The sequence below is a fragment of the Phocoena sinus genome, chromosome 14 (genome assembly GCF_008692025.1).
Source record: "Phocoena sinus isolate mPhoSin1 chromosome 14, mPhoSin1.pri, whole genome shotgun sequence".
NCBI lineage: Eukaryota > Metazoa > Chordata > Mammalia > Artiodactyla > Phocoenidae > Phocoena > Phocoena sinus.
The window spans coordinates 2341091-2356170 of record NC_045776.1 but is presented as its reverse complement, the minus strand read 5'-3'; the positions used below and the strand labels follow the sequence as shown (position 1 = coordinate 2356170).

The following is a 15080-nucleotide window of genomic DNA, read 5'->3' as shown; positions in this document are numbered from 1 at the left end:
GTGTGAAATACACTTAGAATCAGCTTTAATTGTAGCAGTTCGAGTTGTGTTCTTAGTATGGAGCCCGCGTTTGCAGTAGTGTTGGTTCCTTTAGGTTGAACTTCATCTCTGCACTCATTCCCTGCATTGCCCTCACCACATCCATTCTCTCTCTCTGTCTCAGATTCACAGTCAGTTGATAAAGGTGTGCTGGCGTGGCAGTAAGACTCAAAGTAGTTTTTATGTCGATTTTTAAACAAATGTTCTTTATATATGCGTATTTTTTACAAGGTTACTGAGATATAATTTATATATCGTAAAGTTCACCCATGTGTTTAAAGTGTGTGATTTAATGGTCTGTAGTCTATTTGCAGAGCTGTACAACCATCAGCATATCTAATTTTAGAACAGCTCATCACCTGAGAAGAACCCTGGTCCCATTAGCAGTTAGCAGTCACTCCCCAAGTCGCTCCCTCGACCCCAGATCCACCCCACCCCTGCAGGCCTCCCCCAGCCCCTGGCAACCACTGATCCGCTCTCTGTAGATTTGCCGATTCTGGGCGCTTCCCATAAATGGCATCACAAGACGCTGGCCCTTGTGACTGGCCTCCTTCGCTGGCTTGCACACGTTGTAGGCGTGTCGTCACCATTCTGTTTTATTGGTGAATACTGTTCCGTTGTACAGCTGTACCACGTTTTGTCTGTCGGTTCATCAGTTCATGGATATCGGGGTTCTCTGCCTGTTTGGGCTGTTGTGAATAGTGCAGCTGTGCACATTCCTGTACACGGTTTCAAGTGGATGTAGGTTTTCGTTTCTCTGAGCGGAATTGCCGAGTCATATGGTGATTCTGTGGTTAGCGTTTGAGGACCTGCCAGCTTGTTTTCCGAAGTTACTGCACCATAAGAGATCTTTTAAATTACAACTGGATTTGATCATGTCACAACTTCTAAAGCAGTAATCACCTCTGCCAGGGTCAGCAGTTCCCAGCCTTGCTCACGGACCCCGCTCTCTCGGGCCCTGGGGGTGCGGGCTCGCCCCAGGTCATCCTGGTGAGCCCCACTCCACAGCCGTCGGCAGCCTGTGAAGAAATCGCCTATCAGGTACAGCACACGTTTTATCCACAATCTCTCATAGTTTTCAAAAAACGTAGCTTCAGAAGGGATGGGATGGAGGGTCCTGGGGAGTCCTGCATGGCCGGGCTCAGCGCCAGCCTGAGGAGGTGTGTCTCCCGAGAGACGAGCGGGTGCTGAGCAGGGAGGACCCAGAGGTGGGGGGTTAGCACTGGGTCTCGTTTGTTCCATGATTTTCCAGTAATGCGGAAGTGTAGTTTTAAATCTATCAGTATCTTCTTTATTTGCCCACTGATCAGATTGCACGTGGCCATTTATTTGCCTTTGTTCCTTTTGTAGGATTTCCTGTCATACCTTTGCTGATTCTTTCAAGTCTTGCTACACTTTTTCATAGTATACACGTTCACGTGTGTGTACATGACCTATTTCTCCTTTGACTAGTCCTTTTTCTTAAACGCAGTTTGGCAGCGGGGGTGAGGGTGGACAAACACGTAGTAAATGACAGACTTCCACATATAAAGGCCTAAAAACTCCTGGAACTTTGCAGAGAAGTAAAGACGAGGGCTGAGGACCTCGCCCGCAGTGGCCACGACAAGTGACCTGGGGGCCGGGTCTGCGGCTGGGGTCCCAGCTGGCGCCGCGCTCCACTTCCCAGAGCCTGCCCGGTCAGCGTGCTTGAGGCACGCCTGAGCTGCTCGTTGCAGCTGCTCCCACGGGAGGCCAGGAGGCCGGCCGCCTCCCACAGATGACAGCCAAGCTCGGGGGCTGGGTTCGGGGCGGGGCTGCCTGTACCCCTCGCGCCGGTCCCGTCAAGCCGGGATTTCTGACCCACTCCAGGTGACAGACGTGTCTCCTAACCTGGCCCAGGGTGGGCAGCCCGAGAAGGAGGGCCGGCTGCACCAGTGCCTGGAGTGTGGCCGCACCTTCGCCTCGGCCGCCCTGCTGCTGCACCACAGCAAGGAGATGCACGGCCGGGAGCGCATCCACGTCTGCCCCGTGTGCAGGAAGGCCTTCAAGCGCGCCACGCACCTCAAGGTACGCCCCCGCCCCCCTCCCGCCAGCGTCACTGCTCTTCGCTTCAGGTCAGAGGCGCTGCACAGGCCTAGGACTCAGTGGGGTCAGGACTCTTCCTAGTGAGCGACACGGTTCCCGTCTCTTTTCGAGGAAAGGCCCGTGGAGGTGAACATATTTACAGATCACCTTGAGATGCCGTTTCTCCCATCACGGGGACACGTACGAGAGCTCTGTCGGCACCTATGAGCAGGGCTCTGGAGAGGCAGGAACTTCGTGATGGCTGGCAGGCTGCAGAATTGGTCTGGCATCCTGCAGGGGAATTAGGCGATACCTAACCACGCGAGAGCGGCTCCCACCATGAGAGTTGGCACAAAGGCATATATGCCCGCCCGAGCTCAGGGTTAGGTCAGCGTTGTTCGTAGCTGCCAGTCATTGGGGACAACCTGAGGGTCCCACTCTGGGACGTCCACACAGTAGAGGAAAGAATGAGGAAGGGTACTACTGTGATGTGACTTCCAGGACCACCGGTCATGGGGAGTGCCCAGGCCTGTGACTTCCGGGCCAGAGCCCCTCCTCTGCTGCTGCTTAGTTACCAAGAGCACGAGAATCCAGTGGCGCTTGATCGCACAGTGAATCCCACGCTTCCTTTTTCAGGGCCTTTAGAGGAGGCGGTCAGTCAGCAAGCCGGGTTTCTGTTCTCCGGGCCTCCATCTGCCTGGCACCTCTCACCTCTTTTTCTACTGTTTTCTGAGATGAGAAGCCCCAGCATTAATGTGTTCTGAAAAGAGGACTCCGTGTTCGTTTTTAAAAGCAAAACACTGACTGTCCAATGAAGTCTTCTTGCAGAGGCTGCAGCCTGAGGTCGGCGAGGTCGGCGAGGTTGGCGAGCACTCCTTACGCCTGAGGGGCCCCCAGCCCCGCCCGACGTCTGTGTGCCTCTGCCTCTGCCACTTAGAGCCTCTGTGCTCCTGGTCGGGTCACGTACCGTCTGCAGCTTCAGTTTCCTGCTTTATAAAATAAGGGTGTTGATACTTACATTTTAGGGTTAGTTTGAGGAATATAAAGCACTTAAGGCCTGCACTGAGCTCTTAGTAGACAGTACAGAAATTATAACTATACTAACGTTACAGCCTGATAGAGAAAAAATCCTTTTGAAGAGGGAAAAGAATAAAAATGGTTCAAGAAAATTTAAGATGTTTAAAATCGTATATGTTACTATATATAGACATAACTCTTCCATAAACATCTACAGTTTGAAATACTAAATCTGGCCTTTTAATACTTATAAGTTACTTTCTCTTGATGACCTTCAGAAATCTGGAATTTTAAAAAAATTACATTGTGCCAGAAAATAAGAAAGTGCCCGTCACACCCACATGCAGTATATGACGGGACTGTGTCGGGGGACACGGGCGCAACTGAAAGAGTTCCTAGGGGCCAAAGCTGCAGCAGCCGGGGCAAGAAAACAAAGTAGAATTGGATTATAGCCCACAGTGCAAAACCTCCATGGTCGTTACTGGTGGAAACGTGATCGACTGAACAGGCTAGTCTCCCGTGCAGAAGAATCCCGAGTAGCCCCTGTGGACGCTGCCCCCAAGAGGGGGTGGCCCCACTCCTTAGGGGCGAGCGGCAGCAAGGGCACGTGATGGGAGGGGGTAAAAATGGCCGCCCTTCCCTGGAGAAACCTGACAGGTGCTACCTGCGTGATCAGAGTCGGTGCCAGCAGTGATGATATTGTGGGATGGAAATGGCACGGTACTCCCCACGGCCCACACCCCACAGCCCACAACCCTGGTCTGGGGATGAGGAAAACATCAGACACCTCTCAGTTGAGGGACATCCTGCAAAATATCCAGCCGGTCCTCTAACAACTGTCACGGTGGCCGACAGGGAGGGAGGCCGAGACACCACCCCACCCAGATGCAGCCCAGGGGCTCGGGGGGAGCCTGGGTCTCCCATCCACCAGGTACCACCTCCAACTCTGCTCCGGGAACGCCCATGGAGGGTCCCGATCGGAGGCGAGCCTGTGGTCCTCCTCCCACTGACGGGCCTTTCTGCGCCGGTTTTTCCTCTCCTGTTTCAAGTCTGTAAAGTTCTGTTATGATCTTCAGTATTCTTCACATGTGTGTTTGTCTTTACCAGGAGCACATGCAGACGCATCAAGCCGGTCCTTCCTTGAGCTCTCAGAAGCCGAGGGTGTTCCAATGTGACACTTGTGAGAAGGCCTTTGCCAAACCAAGCCAGCTGGAGCGACACAGCCGCATCCACACAGGTGACCGCGCAGCGGGACCCCCACAGCCGTGCTTCGTTCCCCCTCCGCCCCTCCGTCTCCTCGGGACCACGGGCTCGGCCTCCCACCCTCTCTGATCTTCTATGCACCCCTCCAGGCCTCTATTCACCTGGCAGCCGGGCCAGAGCCCTCAGAGGCTCCCCCTGAGCACCCCCGGCAGAGCCCACCAGACCTCCCTGAGCCCCCGAGGCCCCCCGGCCACGGGCAGGTCTCTCCCCGTATCCAGCTCTCTGTCTGACGCCCACCCTTTTCCTGGTGCTCTCTGGTGGGTCATCGTCTTCCCAGCCCTTCTGTCCCTTTGCCGGCCGTCTCTGACTCACCTTCACACGGATGCCTCCTCCCGAGAGGCCCTGCCCCGCTGGTGCCCCGGCTGGCATGAGGGCCTCCTGTGTGGTCAGCAGGTGCCCGGCAGCCCTCCCCGGCCTGCGGGCCATGTGTCCTCAGGGATGCCCCTTGCCTGTCAGCGCAGACCCGGCGCCCACCGGGTGTCCAGCAAGTAGCTCTTGAGTGAAAAACAACCGTGCAGCTACTTCATAATGTGTTCATTCAAAAGCATAATTAAGAGAAGCGACCACCGTTTGTACTAGCATAGATGCACGTGAAGGGTTTGGCATGTGTGTAAAGTGGGCACCTGTGGCTGTCACTGGGGCCACGTCCCTGCTCACGTGGGTGCCCCATCCTCACTCCGGCTCCTGATGTCTTCAGCTTCCCCTTCCGTCTCCAGAGAATCCCAGCTTCTGAGGGTGGTGTGATCAGAGTGGGCCCGCAGGGCAGTCTCCCTTTTGGTCACTCCCAGTCATCTGACAAGCGACCTAGTTCATCTGTGGCCGTTCTCGTTTCTCAGGCATGACGTCATCATAGTCCTAGGCCCAGAGTTCAGGGCAGGAGACCTTGGGGGCCATTTTTAGGACTCTGCCTGCCCTAGGCGAGCTGCAGGAAGACCTCCTTTGTCGTCGGCTGTGGAGGGACACCTGGGGGGCTGAGGACCCCTGGGGGTGCTGGCACGTGACCCCGAGAGGCAGCGAGGCAGAGCACGTGGGAAAGAACCTTCAAGGCCAGGGGGAAGGGCCGTGCCAGGCCCTGGGGCAGGAAGGGACCCGGTCCCTGGGACTTGGAAGTGGGTGCGTGACAACGAGGGGTGGCAGGACTGCCAGGGCCGCAGGGGGTGGAAGCAGAGAGAGATGCTGCGTGGGGAGGGCTGGGCTCCGCAGTGTGGCTGTAGGGCGGGCGTTCACCTGGGCAGGCCCCCAGCAGAAGTCACGCGTGGCAACTTTTCCCTCCATTTGTCAGTTTCCACGTCAGCTTGAAAGTAATTCAGTACCATTTGACACATACTGTATAAACCATACTTTAGTCAGTTGGATTTGAGATTCCCATGTCCTTAATGTCTTTTTGCTTTTCTGCTCAAAATGGATTAGAAACATTTTGTTTGAACCATATGTGCTCTACCTTTATTTCTGGGTGCTTCTAGGACTTTCCGTAGCTTTTGATCAAGGTGTCTTTCCTGGCTCCCCATGGAGTGGCCTTGCTGGAACCCTGTGGGTTAGCATCCTGAGTGAGGAACGTCCTTAGCCTGGTGTTAAACTCGCATCCCTTCTTCGGAGTTGCTCTGTGCTGTGTGTGCTCGCCGAGCGCCATCTGTCAGGGACGCTGACTGTGCTGCCTGTCCCCAGGGGAGCGGCCATTCCACTGCACCCTCTGCGAGAAGGCCTTCAACCAGAAGAGCGCGCTGCAGGTGCACGTGAAGAAGCACACGGGGGAGCGGCCCTACCGGTGCAGCTACTGCGCCATGGGCTTCACGCAGAAGAGCAACATGAAGCTGCACATGAAGCGGGCCCACAGCTACGCGGGTGAGGCGTCCTGGCTGCACGGCGCGCGCGGCTCTGTGCGCTGAGCCGTCCGAGGGCTTGGCCCTGCGTCCCCGCCTCAGGCTCAGGGTCCGGGTCAGGCGAGTCTGTGCCCTGTGGCTCCGCAGACGGGCCTCCGTGTCCCCGAGCTGACTCCCCCGCATTGGTGCCGGCAGGGCGGGGGCGTCCCTCTGTCCGCCTTGTTTCCCGCGTTGTCCAGGAATGCCCGCACCCTTTATGGAGACAGGCAGGGGCGGGGGGGGGGGGGGGGGGGGGGCTTGGGGCGGGGGCTGGAATGCAGCCCGCGGAGTGTCTCCGACAAGTCAGGGAGGGTTACAGCCTGCGTCTTGGGCTCGCTCTGCTGGTCTGGGTGCTGTGACCACGAGGGGAGTCGGAGGGCCTGAGTGTGGCGGGAGTAGTGCCCAGGGCTTCCCTGGAGCCACAGGGGTAGGACCCTTCGTGTTGTGAAGTTTTTGAGGAAGAGGAAGTTCTAACATCTACACGCTAGTGCTTCGTGCTTTACTTTCTGTTAGAAAACTTGTGCCTGTCGTTACCACTAGTATTAATTAGTAATCGCTCATCAAGGATGTCATACGAACATAGGCTTTATGAGCATAGGGAACGAGCGCTGTGTGCGTTCGTACGCAAGTAACAGTAATTGTCGTCACCGACGGAATTATGAAACCTGCAGCTCAGATGACTTTTTTTTCACCGGGAAGGAAAACAAATCAACTTAGGAATTTCTTGTCTCCGTTTAAGTTGTCCTTATTTAAATGTGAATAATTTTGTGCTAGTGAATGTCTGGGACTCTTTCTTTATCACCACGGCAGGAACCTTGCAGGAACCCGCCGTCCCCCAGGAGCACGGAGGGGAGGTGCTGAGCCGCGCGCTCCACCTGGACGAGGTGGAGCCGGAACCTGCGAGCGAGTGGCAGACCCTGGCCAACGTGTTCTGACGCAGCCCGGCCCCGAGAACGTTTCCAGAGTGAAGTGTGGAGAAGAACAAAGCACTTGGGATTTCTGTTTTGAAGCCTCAAGTGTTAAAAATGTTACCACAGTAGCTATAAAATTTTTAGCTATAAAATTATCTAAAGAATCATTGGCTTTCAGAGACTTCAGGAAGAAAGCTGGGAAAGGTGGAAGCACGTTGCTGTTGTTCTGCAAATCACTGAACTCAGGTACTACGTCAGCAGTCTCGCCTGCTCCGTGGCCAGTGCGTCTAGTTAAAAAGAAATTAACTGGATCGGACTCTCATTGTAGTGTGATTTCTTTGTATTAGCAAAGACAGAAGTTAACGTGGAAAAACCCAGATAGGTTTTCCTTCATGCTTTCTGTTATAAGAAGCATAGCTCATGAAACAAACATAAGATAGGTGCATGAAGTTCGGAAAAAACGTTACAACACGCAGGGAAGTTTTTTCCATCTTTTTCTCTGTGAATTTTGAAATTAGTAGAAATTGACTCTGATTTTTAGTCTACCATAAGTTAATATAACTAATACCTTGAGAGATGGCTGGACCAGTTCTCTCTCCATGACAAATATCTAATCATTAGTGACAAGAATGCAGTGTCTGGGGCGTACACCCGGGGAGTAGAGTAAGCCTGACACACACGCGAGGGTCCAGCCGTCCGCGCGGGGTGATGCCACTCGCGCTGCCCGAGCTGATACTCGGGTACGTGGGTCGGGCTACCGCGGAAAGCACAAGCCATGCACTGCAGGTCCGGAATCACAGAACGGTCTCCTGGGAACAAAGGGACTGCAGCCCTGCCCGCCTCAGTAATTAAGAAGTGTATCTGTACTTTGAGGGTAAGAACCTGTATGAGCCCCGTGGTTTTCTCTTCGTGCATAAGCAGGTGTCTTTTTTATTTCAGGGAATTCTTTAGTATCATCAATGGTGCCACGTTGAACATGTCCCAAACCAAATCCTACCCCGCGCTGCCCGCGCTGGGGCAGAGTGCGTGTCGTTCCCACAGCATTCCAAAGATGGAAACTTCTTTACTTCATGTGAATCTCTCCTTTGAAATTATTTATATGTTCTATATATAAATACATATGTACATATACAGATATATGGGCCTCTGTGTGGCCGAACGGTATATTTTGTAAATAAGCTCTAGTCCCGGTTACAGAGAGAGCGGCAGTTTTTACCTCCCGGCGAGCACTTCAGAGCAGTATTGTATTCATTTTATTAATAAATGGATATCCTTGTCATTGTGACATAAAGCTGGGGTTGGTTTTTTGTTTTTGTTTTTCCTGAAAAGTAATCGCCTTTATTTTCTCTCTCATTGCCTCGCTGGTTTCAGAAGAGAGCAGTTTTATGATACAAATATTGTATGGACTTTGTATATTAAGAAAGGAGCTCATTTCAGATTCCTGAAGAAAGAGACATTTTACTGTTATTTTTTGAAGGGGCGTCTTTAGATTTTTTGTTGTTCACGCTTCTGGCATATGTATATAAGTAACATTGATAGTGATATAAAACCTTATGTGAAAATATTTAAGTCAGAAAACTGTTAAATAATATTACTTTTTTTTTTCAAACTGCTTTATGTATTGTATATTTTTTTAAGGGAGAAAAAAAGCCTTATTTGATTTATTCTTGTGATGCTGGACTTGTATATCCTGAGGTTTTTCTTGGATGTCAGTGTGTATACCTGGCTGCAGTCTGTTATTCAGAATAATTGTCATTGCGCCAGAGTTTAAAGGTTCTGCTTTTATTGCACTTTTCTTTTATAATTTTGTATTAAACTATTTTAGAAATGTTGATTAATTTTGGTGAACAAATATCTCCGAAGTTGAAATGATTGAAATCTTAAAAATTTTGTTTTTGCTAGGTTATTTATTTTGGTTTCAGCATTAAATGTCATCTCAGGTCAGTCTCTAAAAGGGGTTTGTTTAATTCCTAATTGTATAGAAAGCATAGTTCAGTGAATTGTATCGGTGCACTGCCCAAGTAAGGCCTTACCAGGTGAATCTAAAGCCTACTTTTATTTTGGTTAATGAAAAAAAAAAAATCTATCAATAATCTGTTTTGTGAGTTTTCTCAGTTTATTATCAGGCAAACACAAGACATTAATGTATTCTTTTGATTTACTTCCTAATTATAAAAGCTGCTTCTTTGCAAGACATTCCTTGAAAAATAAGGTTTTGTAAAGACATAATATCACTTGAACATTTTGGTGGAGTGGAGTACAGGTTGATCTTTATACTTTACTGGTTGATAAAAAGTCTTCTGACAAGAGATTTCTAGTCTCCTGCATAACCAGGGTTTTGAGGATAGATAATTGTATTTTTTAAAATATCTCATCATAGCGTATCTGCTTTGGAAATAACAATAAATAAAAAATGAAGTTAGGAAATGTGATTAATTTTTTTTCTCTTAAAATATTTAAACTAGTTTGGCACATGAATTCCTTTCAAGCTCAGGTAGGTACGTTTTTACAGAACAGCATTTTAATGATATTTTCCTGTACCTCTGCGCTTGGCGAACGCTACCCTTGCAAGGTTTATTTGCAGATCTTCGAACTAAAAATCCGAATATGGTGTGATGACAGGCAGGCCGTCTGTGTTAGGTAGCAGTGTCTGTTGTTTTCACTGTTGGCCATATTCAGCGGTATCCTGGTCATAAAATGACCAGGCAAGAAAACAAAGTAGAATTGTAAAGTAGTGCCTTTAGAAAGGGCATGACTGTCTTTAACTGTCTTCTGTGGTAAAGTAACGGTGAAGCCCTTAAGTAAGCCGAAGGAGGGTGCGTTCCCTTCCCACCCATGATACTGAACTGGAAACTGGGATGTGGCTCACAGGCCGCTGGGGGGGCAGGAGGGAGCTGCACAGGTGGTCGCGTCAGCGTGAAATGGCGGTAGATGCAAATGGAAACACCTTTGCACTCCCACACCCTGCCCCAGGCTCTCCTTTGTCCCTCTTAAAGGCAGGCGTGTGGTTGGAGGGTCCTGCAAGAATGGGGCTCAGCCTGCAGCCTGTTGGTTTAGCAGGAAGTCCCTCAAATGTCTCCTTATCCTCTGACAGCACGCTACTGACAGGACGAGGAGAATCCGTCCTAGAGTGAGTAGTTCCCATCCTTGCGTCAAGTTTCCATCTCCTCCAGTGTCAGCACTGAACTAGCGAGTGTTTCTCCAGAAGAGTATTTTGTAATTCCTGCCCATTGCCGTTTGTGAGCTTGAGTTCTACAAGAACACCAGTATTTATGCGCGGGAGGTGCGTGCGTTAGTACAGGGGCGGAACTCTGAAAAGGAGGTGGGTTTCTGTTCCTCCCACGGAGTTTCCTCTTTGCAGAAGGATATTGATAACTCATGAAGATACACATTTTTAACATTAAAAGATCATCACTCAGATTTATGTAAATCTGAAACAGCTAAGGTGATTTTTATTTTTTCCTGGGCTTTGCTCAGAGGGAATGGTAAGAAGTTTGCTGTTCTCATTGCTTGTTTGTAGAAAGAATATTGCTCTATTAGCGTTCAAAATACGGCGGGTGGGGGAAGGGGGCTGTTCTTTCAGAAGTGATCAGGTCGTGGCCCATTTGTTCCCTCCACCGTGGATTGCAACTGTTTAAAGTGGCCCAGCGAGCTTTTCCAGAAAGCGTGGCTTTTTGGTGGTGTGAGATTGCTGCTGATACTTAAACACAGTCAAGGGCGCGAGTCTACGGTGCGTCTTGGGCTTGGGCAGAGCTGGGAAGTCAGGCCTTAGGGCCTCGGGTCAGATTAGCCAGGGCGCTGACGGGCCGCCTGTCTTTTAGGCAGTTCGGTTCACTTCTCTGGTCTGTAAAATTAGTTGATTAGATGTCTTCCTTCCCAGCTCGAGGACCTGTTCTTAACCAGTGAGCTGTGGTGTATCGGGAGGTAGTTCTCCAGGGGTCTGTCTCATTTCTGCAAGTGTTAGGGGTAAGGCACTGGCCATCTCTGCTCCACGATCTCTTCAAGGCAGTTTGAAGAGAATACGACCTCGGGAGGGAGGACATCTTCCTCCAGAGCCATGCTTTTCTTACTGACCCGTGTGATCAAGGTATGTCTCACCGAAGCAGAGGTCAGGCCGGCTTGCTGTGTGTTTATTGGAGACTCAGGTTCCCAAAGCCCTGCTTCCTCTCCCGGGACACGACACCCTGCGTGCACGCATCACCCGGCCCGCTCTGGGCTGCGTGTGGAGGTCGGGGCCTGGGGTATCAACACAGACGCCGGGGCTCTGGTGCCTCCTCCTGCTGTGAGTTGCCAGCCCCTGCTCTCTGGCCCGGGAGCCTCAAGTCTCCTGCCAGCAGCCGGGAAGCTGGCGGGTCCTCTTCTAAGCCGGCAGGTGGGGAGAATTTACCATGTTTCACAGTTGTTGGCAATATGTTCCCGGCTCAGCATACTCTGTGAATGGAAATTTTTTTTTACAAATGTCAGTGATTAATTTATTCTGTACCATCCATAGTGTTATTTCTATCACTGAGGAGATGTTACTGTCACGCAGTACCTTTAAAGTATTAAATCCCTCTACTCTCTAAGGAAAAAGTGAAAAACGGGGCAACACACAGCCCCACCCTCTCCTTTCTGCCAATAAACAGGTGTTTCCCTGATTTTTAAATTCTCTATCGACCAGAAGAGATGGTCCTATGCCACTAGTTTAGTATCAGAACAGGGTGATTGTAGGTTACCCTGTTAACCGGCTTCAGGAGAAGAAATTCTTCCCGATTAACACGAAGTAGCTCATCTTGATGTGATCTCAGCCGGAGGTGAACAACAGGTGGCCATCTGCCCTCTCATCACCACGCATTGTTTTCTAGGTTGTCTCTGAATTATCTTTCTCAAGTTTAATAATCCGAAATCTTTATCCTTCTTGTGTAAACTCTTTGAAGCAGTTTCAGATTTACAGAGAAGTTGTGAGAGTGGTACAGAGAAATCTTGACTCTTCACCAAAGACCCCTTTCCGGTGTTGCCGAGCCTGCGAAGGCTAAGTTCTTTGTGCAGCAGACCCGGTGCAGGGTCGCGCCAGCACCTCCACCCTCTTCACTCGGGACGCCCCTCCCCATGTCGCCGTGGTTCCCGTTACCCTGACGTCTGAGAGCGAGTTCAGCAGCCGCCCCCGCCCTGCCGTGCCTTCCGGTTGGTCCGGGTCCTGCATCACAGAGGTGATGCTCTTCTCGGTGCGTCTTATCAAGGTGACACGCAGTGTCCACGTGTCCCATGACTGATGCTGTCGGTGTCAACCCTGTAACCATTTCCCCTCTGTAACCGGTGAGTATTTGTGAGAGGCTCTGTGACCACGCGGCCAAGTGCCTCATCCCGCCGACAGCCTCTGTGTGGTACCCCGGCGTCTCCCTGCTTGCAGGTCCCTTCGTTCCCTCTGTCATCAGTAGCTGGTATTCCACTTTGAGGACGGGCTTCCTGTTCTCCCTCGGTGGTTTATTCTTGTGTTCATGGTGGTTTGGGCTTGTGGCTTCCTGTTTTATTTAATGGCTGCAATCCATCAGGATCCTTCCTTATTTTGACTCTCAAATAGTCCTGGATTTGGCCAGTAGGGGCTCCGTCAGGTAGCTTTGAGTCCTTTTGACACACCCACGTTACTCTCTGAGCGCTTTCTTACTTTCTGGCCCAATAAATTGTTCCCTTTCCCTGTCCCAGCGCTGGAACCAGCCATTTCTTCCCGAAGCCCTGGCTCCCTCTAGTGGAGCGTGGTATTTAGAAGCCAAGAGCTGAGTGGTGGTGGGGAGGGGGGGGGAGAGAGAGAGAGTGTATGTGTGTGTGTGCGTGTGTGTGTGTGCGCGCGCGCACTCATCATCGATCTGAGACTTTTCACCCGTCTACACGTGAAACCATGGGCTCACGTAGATGCTCCAACACTTCAGGCTTCATCCCCTCCCCCTCCGACAGTGAGAGCCCCGCCTCCGGACGCACAACCAACTTCGGCTGCTTGGCTGGCTCCTGGCTGCCTGCAGGCCCTGCCCCTCCTCGTTTCCTCCTTCCTCAGCGGGGGAAGCAAGCATCCACACGGACTCGCAAGCACTCTGGGGTCCCCCCGCCTCGGTCACTGCAGCAGCCTGTGTTGCTTGTTTTGCTCTGAGGTTTGGCTGCCAAGGTGCAGAGACAGGCGTCCCCGAGGAGGGCAGGACGTTGCCCACCTGTGCAGCAGCCCCGTTATCATAAGTGATTTTGCCACAATTCATGTTAAGGGAGGTGAACCGGTTACTGACCTCTGGGTCCAGTGGGTGTCTTCCACGGGCAACGTCCCCACCTCCCCGGGCGGGCTTCGTCAGAGGCCAGGTTCTGCCCCCCGAGGTGGGCGGGGCCTCCCAGGGCTACCGTGCTGCTGGTGCAGGTGCCATGGGCACAGCCGCCAATCCAGCGCCTCCCGGGCCATCAGGACACCCCCTCGGGGGCTGTTGTGCGCCCTGTCAGTCACTCTGTCCGCGCTCTGCTCCAAATCTCTCCTTAATTTAGCGCCAGCATCTGGAACTAGGCTGCGAGCAGCAGGGGCCCCAGCTGGTCTGGATGCGGTCGAAGGACTGGTCATCTTAGGCGTGCTCTCGGGTCTTGACCGAGCAACGAGTTTCTGGAGTTGGTGAGGTTCGGGTGCTGGGCGAACCCGTGTTCTTTCACGGTGCGGGGGGGAAGTCGAGCTGAGAAGAGGCTGTGAGAGGAGGAGCTGTCACCCTCCCCCCGGGGACAAAGTTGAGATTGTCTGGGGGGCAAGGGAGAGCCCGACTGAAATCAGCATGTTTCTCGAAAGTTAGGTGGTTGATTCTGCTTCCAGGGCAAATGCGGTCAAAGGACGTTGCTCCAGGGTCATGCACTGGAGTGAACAGCCCGCGGTGGTTACCCGTCCCTCGGCTTCACCGGGCTGCGATTGCGCACCCCCTCCTTACGCCGCTTTGCCTAGGATTCCCTGACTCTTCGCTATTTACAAGAGAAAAATCGCCATAGAAAATGCACTGAGATGCTTCACTTCATGTTACCTTTTTGGGGAAAGAAGGAAGCATACTCACTGCAAAGTCCGGTGGTTTAATTAAAACTCTTGCCAGATGGGGGTCTAGGACATACTTGTCGCTGCATGAGAAACACACACCTGCTGTGGATTGACTGGTGCCCCTCCCCACACAAATCCATCTGTTGGAGCCTTCACTCCCAGTGTGATAGGACTTCTAGGAGCTAATTAGGGTTTAAGGGCGGTCTTAAGGGTGAGGACTGGTGCCCTCATAAGCAGCAACACCGGCAGTGTGTCACGTGCCCAGAGGAGGGGCCGCGGGGAACCAGCAGGCAGGTGGCGTCTGGAGGGCGGCCTCCCCAGAATCCCCCTGCCAGCACCTTGGCCATGGGCTTCCAGCCTCCAGAACCCCGAGCAAAGAAAATATCTATTGTTTCAGCCGCCCAGTCCGTGGTATAGTGTTACGACAGCCCTAATAGACTTAATTAAAGGCTTGGCTCTTCTCGTTTTCAGATGCTACAAGAAGGCTTTTCTTTCCCTATTTCAGTGTTTTCCTCAGGCCCCAGTTCTCTCTCCTCCCAAAATCCCAATTCCAATTTACAGCCCGCACCCGATTTATGAAGCCAGCCCCATGGATTGAGCCGACATCCTCTCCACTAACCTCTGACCTGCTCCCGACCTCAACCCTCCCTCCAGAGGTTGTTCCCGCCGGGCTGGGCACCCTGGACCAGCTCCTCGGACCATCCTCCGCCCAGATGGACAGGAGGCCACATACGTTTCTCGGTCTGGACCGAGTGGCGTGGAGGTGGCTGTGCAGATTGATACGATGTCTTGGAAAGCGTGATCATTGTGGTTTCCTGTCCTGGTGGGAAGAGCCTTTCTTGGTTCAATAGACCCTCCCGATACCTCTAGACCCTGCGAGCGATGGTCCTCGGGGTGAGCACAGTGAGATGAGGAAGAGTGTCC

General features: G+C 52.0%; 1 protein-coding gene across 8 annotated transcripts in view; it reads left to right on the top strand.

Moving 5' to 3' along the window:
- ZNF236 (zinc finger protein 236) overlaps positions 1-9529 on the top strand; it is a 101712-nt gene extending 92183 nt beyond the window's left edge. For 7 of the 8 annotated variants that reach the window (XM_032654483.1, XM_032654484.1, XM_032654479.1 and 4 more), the window contains 5 exons: positions 952-1080; positions 1888-2085; positions 4207-4336; positions 6028-6204; positions 7032-9529. In XM_032654483.1, the coding sequence (XP_032510374.1) occupies positions 952-1080; positions 1888-2085; positions 4207-4336; positions 6028-6204; positions 7032-7156 (759 nt within the window). In that variant the 3' untranslated portion in view covers positions 7157-9529. The remainder of the gene's footprint in view (positions 1-951; positions 1081-1887; positions 2086-4206; positions 4337-6027; positions 6205-7031) is intronic. The other variant, XM_032654478.1, reaches the window with a different exon arrangement.
- Positions 9530-15080: the final 5551 nt, after the last annotated feature.